Source organism: Notothenia coriiceps, unplaced genomic scaffold (genome assembly GCF_000735185.1).
Source record: "Notothenia coriiceps isolate Sejong01 unplaced genomic scaffold, NC01 NC01_scaffold00005785, whole genome shotgun sequence".
Classification (NCBI taxonomy): domain Eukaryota; kingdom Metazoa; phylum Chordata; class Actinopteri; order Perciformes; family Nototheniidae; genus Notothenia; species Notothenia coriiceps.
This window is the reverse complement of record NW_011338486.1, coordinates 370,383-386,426: the sequence shown is the minus strand read 5'-3', so window position 1 is coordinate 386,426 and position 16,044 is coordinate 370,383. Positions and strand designations below refer to the sequence as shown.

At 41.7% G+C, this 16,044-nt stretch overlaps 1 protein-coding gene across 1 annotated transcript in view; it reads right to left on the bottom strand.

The window, feature by feature from the left end:
* The window catches only part of LOC104943175 (apoptosis-stimulating of p53 protein 2-like), a 31,800-nt gene that overhangs the window by 15,194 nt on the left and 562 nt on the right, over positions 1 to 16,044 (bottom strand). Inside the window, exons 3-7 of the mRNA XM_010768511.1 lie at positions 15,851 to 16,008; positions 4,364 to 4,511; positions 3,220 to 3,333; positions 1,881 to 1,951; positions 1,235 to 1,336 (exon numbers count right to left, since the gene is read on the bottom strand). Of these exons, the coding sequence (XP_010766813.1) occupies positions 1,235 to 1,336; positions 1,881 to 1,951; positions 3,220 to 3,333; positions 4,364 to 4,511; positions 15,851 to 15,877 (462 nt within the window). The 5' untranslated portion in view covers positions 15,878 to 16,008. The remainder of the gene's footprint in view (positions 1 to 1,234; positions 1,337 to 1,880; positions 1,952 to 3,219; positions 3,334 to 4,363; positions 4,512 to 15,850; positions 16,009 to 16,044) is intronic.

Genomic DNA, 16,044 nt, shown 5'->3' with positions numbered 1-16,044 from the left:
TAAAAACAGTAGTCTGGCTTTAGCTTCGAGGTGGTGATAAGCACCAAGCGAGCAATATGCAGTGAGTTTATAGCCTTACTTTAGCTTGAGATCACTTGAGATCAAAATCATGAAGTGGTGTTAATATGTGGAAATGATCCTGCTGATACAAATGTGTTGAGTAAAATAAAAAGTTTGGTTTAGCACAGATCTTATTTTCTGCAATATTCCAAAATCCAGAGACAAGATCCCATTGCTTTTTGTCAAGTGAAAATAGCTACAAGAGCCGAGAAATCTTTATGTAAAGTGAAACTGAGTTAAATCTTCAGTCTTAAACAATGAAACGGTGTGCTATGCACCTGACCCTCAAACCGGTTCTAAGATGAACAGAACACTGTCTCTACCTGGAACTATACCAGGTGAGGTGTGCTGATTGTAATGTTTGTTTGCCGGATTGTGCAAGTGTTCATGACTGCTTGAAGCAGCATTCCTTGGCTTCCTATATCACCCTCAGGCAACAGTTGCTTCGATCAGAATGCTACAGACAGGTTTCAGCCTGCGGGGCCATATTAAAGCATATTCATTTAAAAAAAAGATCAATATGTCTAAATAAGCAAGGAAACATGTTCACACAATGTTTTAATATATCACGAGGCGTGTGGCGCAGTGGATGAGGCCTTGGTGTTGGGATCAGGGGGTCACAGGTTCAAACCCCACCACAGTCAGCATGTCGTTGTGTCCCTGGCCAAAATTGCTCCTGTGGGGATTGTCCACAGTATTGAGTATGTAAGTCGCTTTGGATAAAAGCATCTAACATGTAATGTAATCACGTCTCTTTCGGTCATATCAATCCCCTGTTGTCACCAAAAACAACAGTCCTAAGAAAGAAAGCGAGATTTTTAAATACCACAAGTCCTGCATTGTGAGAATCCCAGGCAGGCTGCAGTCTCAGGCTTCTCAAATGATAAACACTACACCTGCAGCCATACACAACTCATCATACCCGTCTATCGCAACCATCATGTGTGTTCTTATCTAAGCGTCTTCATTTCCACGAGTGCACTCCACTTATTTTAGCACCTTTGTATTATGTTCCATCTCTCCACTTTGTCTCAATAACTTCCTCTTTCATCTTGCTGTATTATTCTGTCTCCCTTGCTTTTACTTTCATCTCCACATCTTGAACCACTTGTCCCCAGTATTCACCCATCTCTCTTCCATCTCCCCTTTCATCTTGCACTTCATCTCTATTCACCTTGGAAGCAAGGAGCTGTTGTTGAGAATCTATTTGTTGCTGCTGCCTGGAAGCCATCTCTTGTAGCTCCGATAGTGTCATGTCCATCCGCGGTGTCACCACCTGGGAAGGGTATACATAAAAGGGATAAAAGAGAACGCATTAAAAAGGGATTTGAAGATTTGCTGTACAACATTTATTTTCAAGTGACATCTTCAACTTGATTATTCAAGAAACAGTCCTTGTTTTGATGCACTGATTAATGTTTCATTTGCATTTATACACTTCAGGGTGGTTTGAAGTGAATTAATGATAACCCCTCAGCAAATCATCAAGCTGCTTTGTTGTTCAGTTTAAAAAGGAACAATAAATCAGGTCATAGAATGTTTTTGAAATACTAAAGTCTATGAACCGTGTGACAAGAATAAAGAAAATATATGGAAACATCTTATTCGTAGTGTATGAACATTTCTTACAAAACAAATGCATGATCCAAGGAATATATGACTATAATTCTGTATCTATATGTTCAATGAGATGCATTAAAACATGTGTTTGAATGATTTACAGTTATGCTTTTTTCTTGAATAAGAAACTGTTTGTTAATTGTAAGCATGCTGTTAAATGCATTTTAACTTCTCTTAAAATAAAACATATTGAAACTCACCCCGTTCTCCATGCGTCTGTCTGGGGGGGCCTTCACTCCATTCCTCTTCTGCTCTGAGCCTCTTGAGCCGCCTGAGAAACCAACAAGATGGAACATTTCCTCAGACATCAAAATCTACTGTGGATCTTCATCTAAGTCCAAACCATGAAACGGAAAACTAAGAAAACGAATGGCCTTTGCAGACAACTGTGAGAACGACTGGAGCTTTCTTTGGCCGCTCACTGTACGACTTTCTCTGGACTCGCTGCAGAAGAGTGTGGATCAGTAGACGGCTCGGCACAACAGAATAAATGATCTAAGCTGTCCTGGGAAACAACTGGGATCAGAGCTCTTTGTGACTTGCAGTAATCTCAGGATTTAGCGTAATACATAACCGCCTGGCACTGGGTTCCACAATTGTGTGTATACTTGCTTATCTGTGTACATATATGCGCTAATATCTAAACATGCTACTGGTATTTAACAGCTCAGAGTGGTGGGGGTCAGACAATCCAGATCTCATTACCAAAGCCCTTTAGCTTGCATAATGGTCTCAGATGACCCCATGTTATGACCCCATGTTAAATACTGGTTGCTGTAAATATAACACCATGGTAACGCTCCATAAGCAAGGTTGAGTATCAATTCAGCAGAGAATAATTGTTGTTGTCTGACCTGGTGAGAACCTGCCCCGAATCAGGAAGTGTTAACATTTAACTCCCTACTGCTATACTTTCATGAATAATATCAGCACCACAGAAACAGGACACCAAAATGCACCAGTCCTTAATAAAAAAAAGTCTTAACAGAAAAAGGTAAATGCAGAAGTTGGTTGCAAATAGTGAGCAGAGCTAAGCTAACAGTGTGGGAAAACAAGAGCGGACTAAGATAACAGGAAGGGAAAACAGCCATCTAATCCCTGGGCCAGACTCAAGCTGTGAGGGGTAAAAGGACTTAGTTACGCAACTGGGGGCTGAAAGGATAGCGCACGACCAAAATACTAGCGTTTTCTCTGTTCCTAAGAAAACTGTAAAGTAACAGGCTTATGACGTTGTAGCTTGGAAACCCTGGCCCCAACTTGTTCAATGATTTGAGGCCTGCTAATATAAAACCCTCTGTAGGATTATTCTCAGCCACAAAAAGGCTGTTTAGGTAACTTCCTTTCATGGACCCTTAACACCAGAGTTGGTGTGTGTACGTTTAGAGGCTACAGGCATCTCTGGAGTTTACTACGTTGGTGTCAAATGTATTTTCTCTGGGGATTGCCCTCTTCCCAACCATGACCCCTGTGTGAGAGGACTGAGAAACCCGTGCTCCTGCTTCATTATCTCTTGTATTTGTGGTGGGGGTAGACACTTACCAGATTCCCTGCTAGGGGCTCGATTGTGACGCAGAAAGAAGCGCACCTCTGCCCTGTGTTGTCCCCAACGTTGGAGCACATCCAGCATCCTCTCTCCGTCACCTACAGCTCGCTCTGCAGACGGAATACATAATTACTTCAGCATTCGCGTCAGACAGAAAAAGTCCCGCCTACAAAATCAATATTGAAACATTTTCATTATGTTTGATTTGGCATGGTTGAAAACATGTGACAATAGTGAGGTAGGTGCACGTGACACGTCTGCTTTGAATAATCTCGCTCAAACACTTTAGCTCAACGCAGCTGGGCTACACTGACACTTTGTTTAATTTCACCAGCACCTTCTGCATCTAGTTGATCTTTCTGAGTAATGACCTTGGGGGAAAACAACTGTGATGTGTGGTCAATTATTCTGGCTGGTACTGAGCCAAAGAGCTCATCGTCCATTCCTCGGACATCTCCTTCAACCTGCTTAAGACCATTTCATTACACAAATGGACTGACACATTACAGTCAAGTAGAGGTCAATGATCCATTGTGATGGCGTGCCTGCAAAACAAATCAGCGATGATTGTAATGTTTAATTTATTTAAAGCTTTACAGCTAAATTCATCCAAATATCACTGCTGTGTTTTCAAGGAGAGCCATGGCTGCAAAATGTGACAATCTCTTCAGACTACTTGGAAGTACTCAAACGCAATGATTGGTACTTTATTCACTCTTATGGCAGCATCACCATGGTAACAGCAACGAAGCCTGGCTCCTTGAGTTTTGATTCTGAATACCTCCTGACTCTCACAGATGGGGGGGGGAAAGGGGGAAGAAAAAAAACTTCACCCCCCCTTCCTCCCACCTGATGAGGGAGATGTCTGGGTGCTTGTGTTTGTTACGGGGATTATGGGCTCTGCTTCATTTGCATTGCAGACCCAAAAGAGATAAAACCCTTTAACAAGAAATCAGCACGCAGTTGACCACAAAGCTAATCTCCATATATGGTCTACTTCAGAAAAGCAATTTCCCTCTCATTAAATGGAAGAGGACAAACAAGTGTCTGCCCACATCCATATTCCTCAGCCTGTTACTGAACATCTCCTGTTGTTCATGGTGTGTAGACGGATCAGGATAACAGTGAACTGGCACTCACCAGATCCACGCCACATCTCAGCGAGGTGGCAGTCGGCCTCCCCCGGCTCCTTGCACAACTCCACCACGTCCCGGCACAGTGTCTCCGGGGTAACGGGCACCTCAGTAAAATGCTGGTCATTGTTACTGAGGTATACTGTCAGGAACATCTGGGGACAGAGAGAGAGAGGCCTTAGATAGAGCTAAATAACAATAAGAAGTGTGTATCTGATCATACTATCACTTTTCAGACAGGGAATGAGTAACATTGCAGTCTTTATCCATCTGTTAAATTGTAGCATTTTGTCATTCATGCCTCGTGATTTTCCAGTTTATTCTTTGAACTGCTTTATTCAAACATGGCAGCACATTTACATTTAAAACACATATTTACTTTAAGCATTTAGTGACCATTGTGGGCAAAAGAAGCCTTGCCACCATTCCCAACAGTGATAGTACAGAGGCTTTTTCACTGTTTGTTTTTGTATAAAATGTTATTGAAGAGGGAATTCTGCTGCCTCTTTTAGAATATTTCACAGTACACAAGCATTACATGGCAAGACATCAAGCTGGGACACTCACTTCATTTCTCTAAGCTCACATGCTGTATGTAAAGAGTTCAACTGGCTATTCATACAGTTGGCAGGAGTATATGGGAGAAGAATAGAGACTGTGGGCCAGATTTTTTATTGATTGAGATAACAGTCATTTTATGAGGCAGGCAGTGCAAGACTCTCTCTCTGCATGTTTGTTCACATTGTACTGCTCCAGTCTTTATGTTATTCCATGAGCGTTTCAATTAGACTTTTGCTGAGTTTCAAGTTACACAGAAATGTTACCAGGTTTAGCCTAATAGGATGTTCATACTTATTCAGACCTAAGAGTCACATGTTCAATTCTCATTAGAAAAGAGGTGCATGTCTGAAAGGGGCTACAGAGAGAAGTGTGTTTCCCAGTCCCCGTTCCTCTGCGTCAACAAAGAAATCACAGGCCAGCTCCCAGAATTCCATTTCCCCCAACGCCATCTAACTGCTAACTAGTGCTGTCACCACTGTGAGAGATCCCTCACTCTCAACACACATGCATATACACACATATACACAGTACACACTTAAATACCCCTGCCAAGCACTCTCATACTCTCATCTCAGACAGCCCACTGAGGACTCTGGCAACGCTGGATGTGTATGTTCGTGTTAGGCTGACAGATAGTAGAGAATGGTCAAGGACTATCAAGAAATGGACTCAATGAAGATGTCATTGAAGCGGAAAGCCTTAAGCTACTGCAGGAAAAAACACTTTGACACTGAGCAGAAAATAGAGCCATCATAGAGTAAGCATCCCAAAGGTGGAATTCAGGTCAGAACACATTCTGTATTAAAACACATTTTAAAGGATTCTCAAATCAATACTCATACAGGGTACCTTCATAGTTATAATAATAGGTGTTGGGATTCCAGTTTAATAAAAGAAAGAAGGCCTTTGTCAAACTAAAGGCTTGACAGTCAATTTTAAAATGGACATCTGGGAGTCAAGTCATATTCTGCCTGTGTGACACCCTACAAATACAGAAACACTGACAGTAAACAGGAAGTGGAGAACCGTGACTGTGTAATAATATACAGATGTATGCTTAAGAGGCTTTTAGGGAAAGCTGGAATATACTCCCATCTGTAATCTGATCACACGAAAGGAGAGTGAGGGCTGTAATAAAACTAATATTGTGACATAACATAGGTGCCCTGGGGCATGTCACCCAAACGTATTAAACTTTGGTATTTAGCTTTAGGTTTTGACACAACACTATGTCTACAGTGAGTCCAATAGAAAAATAGCAGCCAGAGAACTAGAATGACCTGGAAAGTGTCTCATTGTTAGAATTGTATTGTGAGCTTCCTGAACATCCAGGTTGGACTGACAGGTTTTTTCTAAGCATGCTGCCGTGAACGGCTGTGCCTAAGGGGCCATGGCGGGAACATCAGGTCAGCAGGGTCACGAGTATAAAGGGGCTTGAGGGGGCGAGCATGCAGAGCAGCTGCAGCCAAAGAGCAGAAACAAAAGTATTTGAGTAGCTTTTGAACTGACGGTTGCACTGAGCAAAAGCCAAGCAGCCTTAAGATAAGTGGCTTTATCCCCCCTTTCTTCTTCAAATGAAGCTTGCTGAGTGAGTGGGAAGGGAACACCTTTCCTTAGCAACATCATTGTATTGTATCACAACCGGAAAAGGTTTTCTTTCCCTGTGATGAGGCAAAGGTCCAAACAACGGTCAGCGCTCTGACTCAGAGGAGCTGAGTCAACTGGTTTGTTCCTAGGGATGCAAATTGAAGATCCCCATCAATAGAGCGAATCAGCAGTGAGTCATCCTCGTCAGTAATCTACAGTACAGAACAGACAGCTGTAAATAGACTTTGCCCCTCTGTGTTCCTCACAGGCCATACAGGACCTAACAGCTCTGTGGCGAAAGACCACCCAGGAGAATAAAGCCAAAACATTTCCTTTCCTGTCTCCTTATCAGAACCGTTTTACTGTTTGTGGAAGCTGAGAACTAAAGGGGAATCAGTAAACATAATAAATTGCACTGTCAGGGTCAGTAATTAAAATAAAACCTCAACTGGCATCAATCTCATGAAGCCTGCTTTTAGCAAAAAAAAGCCTTCAAGAGATGAGCGCAGAGCCGCTGACATCATCACAACTTCCCAGCAACGTAGGACATTCAAATGACCCTGTTCATATTTGGAGAGTGGACGAGAGACAACAAAGTGAGGGGGGGGGAGAGCGGGGGAGAACGGGGCTGATAGAGAGTGAGAGATTGGAGGGGTGTGGAGTCTTGGGGGTGGCCATACCTACACTGAAAGCCAATTCTCTTCAGCACTAAAGTTAATGATCCAGGTCCACCACTACCCAGGCCCAGCCTCCATCTGGATGAGTTAGCACTTTGCTGCTGACCTTCATCCAGCCAATGCGTGCGGTCGCTGCTTAAAGGCTAGGACACGCACACATGTGCAACATATTCATAATTAATTAAACCAATCAGGAACATTTGCATTCATCTTGCATATTCTTATTACTTAGTTAATGAATTCATATTTCATTATTATCAGCAGAACATCCACTTTGGCTTTCCATTGTTAGCAGACTAATTATACAACTTAAAAACAGGTTTATTACGATATATCAAAAGTCTCAATAATGCCCTGTCCTACTGCAGGTGAATTTCCTCAAATGACCACCCTAGAGAGACAGGTAAGAAGAGTGCCCTGACCACCCGTTTTGCCTGAGCCAAACAACTTGAGAGTTCATTAAACATGAATTGATACAACAGCGGTTAAAATTAAACTTATCAATGACAACTTGATAGTACAAAACAGCGGCACAACATCTCACCAGAAATCCCCGTCTCAGGTAACCTTACACTAACAGGGCGCTGAAGTGTACCAATGTCTGACATCATTGTGCTTCACTTGCCTTCTGTCTATCAGAGAGGGTGACAGAAGCTGCTGAATTGCACTTCCTGCCTACCTGAGACAGGGCGAAGAGAGCGCCTTGGGGAAGGAGACGGGCACGAGCTGCTGCAGTTCGCTGTTATAAAAATATATTTCTAATTCGATCACAGCCTCAGCTAAGTCAAAGCTGTCTCTCAGACTTTGGCACTGGGACAGCTCAGAATTGCAAACTGACAATTGTATGTATTGCAAAGAGATGTGTCTGTTAACACTGCAGCCTGCACTGTAGATACTTTCAAAGCAGAGAAGCTATAAGGCTAGGTCATTGGGACTATATCTCAGGGATTAAGTTAATCCGCTATATCAAAATATAGCTTTTCACCAGACCACTGGCTCAGTATAACTATAGTAAGCTTAAATTCAATAGCTTGCAGGAAATACGCTACATCTTAAGTTCAAAAGAGAATATTCTTCTGGCTAACCAACGCCCAAGAGCAGGCAGGTGTTTATATTCATTACTCACATTTAAGTGCCTGGTTTGTGCATTTAAATCCATCAAATTGGGTTCTGTTGGGTTATTGATAGAACACAAAAATACAGTCTCGAGGGTTATTTGGCACATGCTTAAGAACATATTTTCTGGACACAGAACAGGAGTGTGTGTGAGATGAAAGGCAATGACATCAAACCCTCAGACCAAAGACATTGTAATAAGAACACATCTTTGAGAGAGTGACTGCAGCTGGCAGCACATACTTGACCTGCCCTGCTGAAAAAAGCAGAGAGCTTGAGAATAAGAGATGGGAAAAGACAAAGATATCCTTTAACAGTTGTTCTGGGAAACACAAGGAAACAAGGTCCTTTGTTAATAATTCTCTCCTGTATGAAATTAAACAAGGAGGAGTCCCTGTGGGGAGGTTCAGGACTATAATGCGGAACACTGTACACTGAAGATATCAGCTACAAAGCCTACAGCCTCTTAGTTGCTGATTGGGCTCTTTACTGTGTAATTTGGATCTCATTGCTATGAAGCAGATGCCATATATTGCACTCCTAAAGGGAACAGGCTTTTCGAGCCTCTTTAGTTGTGTAGACAGAGGACTCTGAGATGAGACTTGAGTTTAAAGATCAACACTGTAACCGTAGCCAATTACAGGGAGGAATGCTCTACTGGTGTGGGAGAGCGGCACTCCCACTGATCGCCCAGATAACATGTGCAGCAGTGGAAAGAAGTCTTGATAGAAGGGAAACAATTAGAATGATCTTTTGGTGACGTTGCTTCTAACAGCCTATAGGATTACGTGAATCTCAGTGTCCCACCTTGAAAGTCCTCGCTCTCCTTGTGAGGGTCATTTCTGCGGCATGAGGCTGTCAAGATCATCGTCTAAATGCAATTGGTCCCATATTGAGTTAAGACTGATCCAAACTGTCTGCCACTGCAGTTTCCCATTTCCAGGAATAGACAAACAACAACGGATTGTACTGTAATGGAATTACTCTGCAATGTCAGGATGACAGGCAAATTAAAGAGCATCCTGTTACTGAGAATTCACATCAATACAACTACAAACACCCACAGCAATGTTGGACATACATTCATTATCTTAGCTTGCTGTTTAAATTAAATCCGATAACATACTCTTAGTGATGTTGGCTGTAACATCAGCAAGGGATTTCTTATTCTCAAATCAATCCTTACTATAATAGCTCAGCCATGTTTGTTCATAATGTTTATCTTGTTCAACATGGACATTTACGAAATTCTTCCTAAACACTGATTGTAACAAAAAAAAGCTAAGAGATTAATTGCATTACAGATGAGTCAACACATTTTTTATGTAATTAACTTATTTATTGTTCAGAATATACTGTATAGATATAAAATAAACTAATTCACAACTCAAATAAAAGCCCAACATGTATATGTATGAAGTTTAATACTGTACATACAATTAAATACTTATAACAAACAACCAAAGCAAACAGAAAAAAAATGATTGTGGTGCAGATGGGACGACTAAGGCTTCTTTTTCTCTGCAAGTAGCATTACATGTATTTTCGGCTTGTCAAAGTGTTGCATAGTCGGTTCAATCTCAAACAAAGAACCTGTAAAGCCATGCGTCGCGCGTAATCAGATTGACCTGATTGAAAACCTCCTGCTGATAAAAGACTAATAAATATGTATAAGTTATGTTAATTTCTCAGGCTGTAAAACTTTGCTTTTAAGTGAAGGCAAAGGTAGTATAATACAAGCAAGCTAAATAGTTTCAGTGTTTGTTGGAACAACTTCACATTGACACCAACTTTGGAAAAGCTGCATTATGCTCAATAAAAGAGCCCAATATTCGAGTGTGTTGATGAATATCTATGAATTTACTATATACATGTACCCTTTCTAAACATTCCAGATGTATCCCTGCCTTGAAGGAGCCTGGATGTAGTCAGATCCAATGAGGCAGAGTGTCAGACAGGCTTGATATGATATAGTGGGATTGACTGCCATATACAACACATCTACTAGGAGACTGGGTAGTGTGAGGCAGGGTGACAGCAGATAAGATAACAGGGACTATATCTTTGACCATGCCTGAGGGGTCTCACCTTAGGGGCCTTCTGTCCACACACACTTTCAATTAAACATTTTGCTGTGGTAAGCAAATGACGCCACTAGGTCTTGTTGAGGGAGTCACCTCTGAAACGGATTACAGCGGGTTTGTAAGACACTGCAGCATCATCTTCTCTCTGCCAAAAGTTGACACTGTTCCAGCATAGCAGTCTTTCAAAAAGGCGAGGCAGCAGAAAACTCCCTAATGTGCATTATGCATTATTCCTCTTCATCTCTCTCTCACTTTCTTTATGCTGCATTAGGAGGGATGACGGGGTGAGGGAGAAAAGGTCAGGGGTAACAAACATGAGGACGCGGGTGTTATCCGAATGCACAGTAGCTGCAGAAAAATACAAGCAGCTTTTACAACGCACTGAAGCTGCAGAGAGCTGTGACTCTTGGATCAGGACAATCTCTTCTCTCCGTCTGCACTGCAGTACTTACTACTTAGCCTATCACTTTACGATCTGCACAATAGCTTCCCATTCCAGGCCTATACGAGACCGTTCCAACTCGCGCTTATCTGACAGATAAGGGAAATGGCAGTCAAAATGAACCAGAAGGGAGTGTATGTATCCTTTTTACAAGCCTTCTACAGTTGGATGAGATCATTCAGAGTAAAAACAAGGCCGCAGCAAAGTTGAGGCTAATTCCGATAACACACACACACACTTTGCTATTTAAATTGTTTCTCGGCTTGTCCGTGGTATACGAGTTTACTGTATGCAAAACTCATCTTTCTAACACTTATCTCATAAAGTAAAACTAAAAGCCAGCCATTGAGAATGTGACAGGCACACTACCGGTAATTGGCATCCTTGAAAAACGCCCACTTTGTTGGTTGTGTTGTATCTGTCATGTGCTAAAGAGTCTTTGTTGAAGCAGGAGAGCAGGTGATTGGAGGAGGCAGACTACAAAAAGGACTTTTCCAATGAAGGAACATTTCCAGGAACTGTCTTTTTGTCCACTTGTTGACCAAAGGAACTAGAGTCTATATTTAGTTCCTGGACAAATTGTTTTAGTGTGAACAAAAGTCCATGGGAGAGCAGTAAGTACTGGTTTCCAGTAGTATCAATATTAGGACTACATAGACTGGAATATCAATACATGTCTGACATTCAAACAAACCAAAGTGACATGTATTCAAACATCAGGGTTGCACAGCAGTAAATTATAAAGAATAATGCAACAACTGCGATGTTATCTTGTTAAATGATAAAATGGACTGCTTACTGCTCTCATTATAATATACCATATCCCATTGGCTCTTCAGATTTGGCAGGAGGGGAAACAAGGTGTTATTGATGTGCTTCTGCCGTGGGAAATACAATGTTCTGCACTACGAGATACAATAAGCGCATCTACTGTAGTATCTATCTCATACTTTGTTTGTTTCTGTGAACAGCCGAATGTTGTGTCGACAAGGAATTGGATAGCTTGTTTCCTTTTGTAAAGGATGGACCAATGTATCTTAAACTAAAGGAAATTATAAAGGAAGCATTGAAGCTCCTTTCCTATCATCTAGAATAGGGGTGCCCAATACGTCGATCGCAAAGGTAGTGTGGGTAGATCGCATGGCATTGAAAAAAGTTAGCCGTTATCATCAATCCTTACGGCCCCTACACACGGCGGCGTGCGTTGAAGCTTCAACGCTTCTGCCCATTCACTTTCAATGGGTGACGTCCCGCTTCGCCAAACTGCATTGTGGGAGCAAAGTGTAGCTTTTGCTCGCTTCAAAAGTAGAGCAATGTCCTACTTTTGAAGCTTCGACGGAAGCGTCAGCCAATCGAATCATATGACAGTACAAGCTCTAGCCAATCAAACCGCTGCTTGTGTGTCCGTGGCGGGAGATTCATGTGATTTGTTGTTGGTCGAGCGTCAGACATGCCCGCCGGCAAGCTTCAACGCACACCGCCGTGTGTAGTAGGGGCCGTTAATATGGCATTTGCCACTTGATTGACGCCAGTCTGAGATCTTCTAACATGCAGTTCACCACGCATGGGCTGCAAATCACCGACGAGCTGATTAACTAGTTAGTCAATTTATACAATTCTACTAAAGAAAGGGTATAAAATGTATTGTGGCATACGGGTTCATGCAGTTATGAGGGGGCCTCACCTCCTCATCTGAAGCGCAAATGCGCGCCACAGTTTATCGCCGTTTAGTCCACTAGAACCCCCTCCCCGCTCGCGACACAGTTTAGGCAGATCATTTGGGCTTGGTCATTTTAAAAGTAGCTCCCAAGCTGAAAAAGTGTGGGCACCCCTGATCTAGAGTATCCTAACTGCGCTTATCACCACTTAAGTACTTCCGGATCATTTTACTCAGTAAGAACCTGTCTAAGCTAAAATTGACAATTCGACCACAACCTCCAAGTCCAAGCTTTAAGAAGAAGATGGACCTTTATTTTTATCTTAGTTCCTGGGAATATGTAATGATAAAGGGTCACAAGCTGATTCCCTGATCACCCTGGCTTCACTTCTGAACCATAACCGCAGTGTTCCTAATAGTTAGACCGTTTCAAATGCTGTCGTTGCTTGAAAAAGTGTCTTTCTGGAGTGTAGTTCGGCTTTTCACCTTGATTCCCCCGGATGGGAGTCACTCAATACTCTATGGTAGGTAAGTCAATACCTGCTCAGGTGACTCATGTGTGCTTCCTTTCAGAAACCGAGCTAATGTGAGGCTGGTATTGTAGCATTAGTGTGCTGCAGTCTAACAGGGTGCATCATAGAAATCTTGTAAAATAGCATCATCATCAAATCTTTGTTCTGCCTTGTGATGAAATCCTGCTTGTTTACATTATGGTATATTGTTGTAAGCTATCTTAAGAAAATACAAACTATATAAAATTAATAGCTTGTTAAGTTGGGAGAGAAGTGTATTTTGACACTACTCTTTTGGGCCTATACAGTAAAATCTAAATATATTCGTATTAAAATAAAAGTCAAAACATTGCCCTTGTGAGTCCTTGGCTATCACCAATGAGGCTGCTTATGTAACCACATTGTACTCTCCCACACACAAAGCCTATGGTGCCACAGAGAAAGTTTTCTCATGTTTCTGTTGACATATACAGCAAAATCAGGCTTCCCAGAGCATCATTTCATTTTTCCCACCACAAAGTCTAACAACAGAGAGATTTGTTGTGGTATAATTGAGACATGCGTGTGGTCAAAGAAGGCAAAACTCAATAATGCAGGATGGGAACAACATTGTTTATCTGCTTGGAAATCTACACAGCAAGCAACTTATGTCATGGGAAAGGAATGAGGAAATGATTTATGCCTGCAACATTTTACATCCAAAATAAAGCAGGAACTTGCAGGTTTGGGTTTCTGTCACTGTATGTTGCCAGAGCATTGCATTGAATATAATCAATATTAACAAAAAGGACAACATTATATAGCTTAAAAACCAGCAGAGAGTCCAAGACTAAATGTGTCATTAGTAACTGTCGACAGTCAAAGCCTAGATTGAGAAAACCTGATAGTAAATAAGGGGTATACAAGTTACATCTTCTATGGTTCAACAGAGAGTGAGCATCTCTTATCAGGGTGCCGCCACAACACTCGGAGGTCAGGCGCACACACAATGTGCTCTCCACAACAAGCTGTAAAAGAGTCCCTGCAGCTCATTGTGTTCAGAAAACAGTGACCCCTTATTTACCATCCAAGCAGTAATTACGACACTGCATTCTCACTACCCCCGAGCCCCTGGCATGTACCAGCGGGGTCATGGGCTATGGGTGTCATTTCTAAGACAATACCTCACATCAGACGTTGATATATAGAGGCCATTTTGTGTTTATCAGGCCAACACCAGAAGCTGTATCCCATTCAAACACAACAAAACACACAGATATTCTCAGGAGTCAGACATGGAATAAAGGGGGTGGTTAACAAGGTCTCATGTTGAATATAAAGAAACAAATCTTGTTTGAAATCAGTTAAGGGTGACATGTATTTTAGTTTCGACAAGATGGGAGCTTGGTGATACCAAATAACAATGTGCCAGGAGCAGACTGAGGTCATGCACCAGACAGATAGGACTCTGTCTCCACAGCTAAGATGATTAATTCAATGATCAAGCTGTTTTACTGGAAGCACAGGTCGAGGCACAGACGGGTATCATTAGTAGAACCTGAGACATACTACCACACAGGATTACACTGGATTTGTCATTAGTTGTTTACATCTTTGTAAATCAAGTGTACAGTCTGTGCATCGTACAGCATGTGACTTAACATATTTGTTCATAACACAAAGATCTAGAAATAACCAGAGAAGCTGAGGCAAAAACACAAAACACTGCAGTGTTAACATTCAGACAATGGCTGTTATTTCCTCTTTAAACTAAAAAGCCTGCAACTAATGCTAAACCGGCTTTGGTTTTTGAAAGATTAGTTTATTAAACTATTAGCTGATAAAAAGAAATTAACCAGCAAATATTTCGACAACAGATGCATTTAAGTCGTTTACCAAGACGAAATGCCGAGCATAAAAAAAGGTTGCTGCTTGTCTCTTTTAGATCATATATATACATACATACATACATATATATATATATTAATATACTTTGTTGGTACAATTAAAAGGATGAAAACAAATAGCAATAACACATGTCCTTGATGTCTAGAAAGTTGTGAAGGGAATTTTAATTTATACGATTTAAAAATAAATACGATTATTTTGCTGGGTTGAACGCTTACTAGTTACAAATTCAGCCACCACTTCTTTGAACTTTGCACCCTTGCTTGCATTCCTGCATTATTAAAATAAAAAAACATGTCTCAAATTCTAATTGTTGGGAAGAATATTTCTCTACTGTGAGCACATACAGACTGTCCGCTGCTCTCTCTCTACATACATCAAAGAAGTGCTGAGAGAAAGAGGCTTTGACTGCAGCAAGAGAAATGAACCTCTGATGATGGTGATGATGGTGATGACATGGCAGGAGTCCAGGGCTGAGGTTAGCTTAGTGCCATCCAGACTTGGCAGGTGCCCCCTGCTTGCTGTGTGTACTGAGCAGGATCATGGATGTGTATAAAACTAACAGAGCGTATAATAAATGCCTTAACGGAGTTACGTTAATGACTATGTTGTCAGGTTAATGTAAACTGTCCCGAGACAGGTTATAAAAGGTAGTTTGACGCAGGGGACTATGGCTGGTTTACGTGAAGGTAGCTTACAGTAAGAGACCGTATGCATGGAAAGCAAATATATGACATAACCTCATACGCAGATCACACACTTCTGTCACACATGGTGAACTTCACAGCAGAAACCTGTGCTGTCAAATTATTAACACAAAAGTCGCAGCCGCATCATCTTGCAGCGTCCATTTAAATGTCCAGGTAATTCACAATGCAGGGTAAGTGCAGTGATATCATGTCGAAAACAGAAATACAATGCGAAATGACAACGTTGAAACTTGTAGCCAAGAAATTAAAACATGAACTTACCGGCATCATTTTAGCTTCGTACCGCATTTAGCTAACCAACACAGCATGAATCCCCAACTCGCAGTTTCGACGAAAGCTGTGGGACTGGCGATCACTTTAATCCCAGAGCCTAAAGCCGCGATGGGCAAGGCTACTTTCTCTCACTTGGGGGTCCCGTCCTGCATTCAAAACACAGCACTTCGTTATTTCATAAG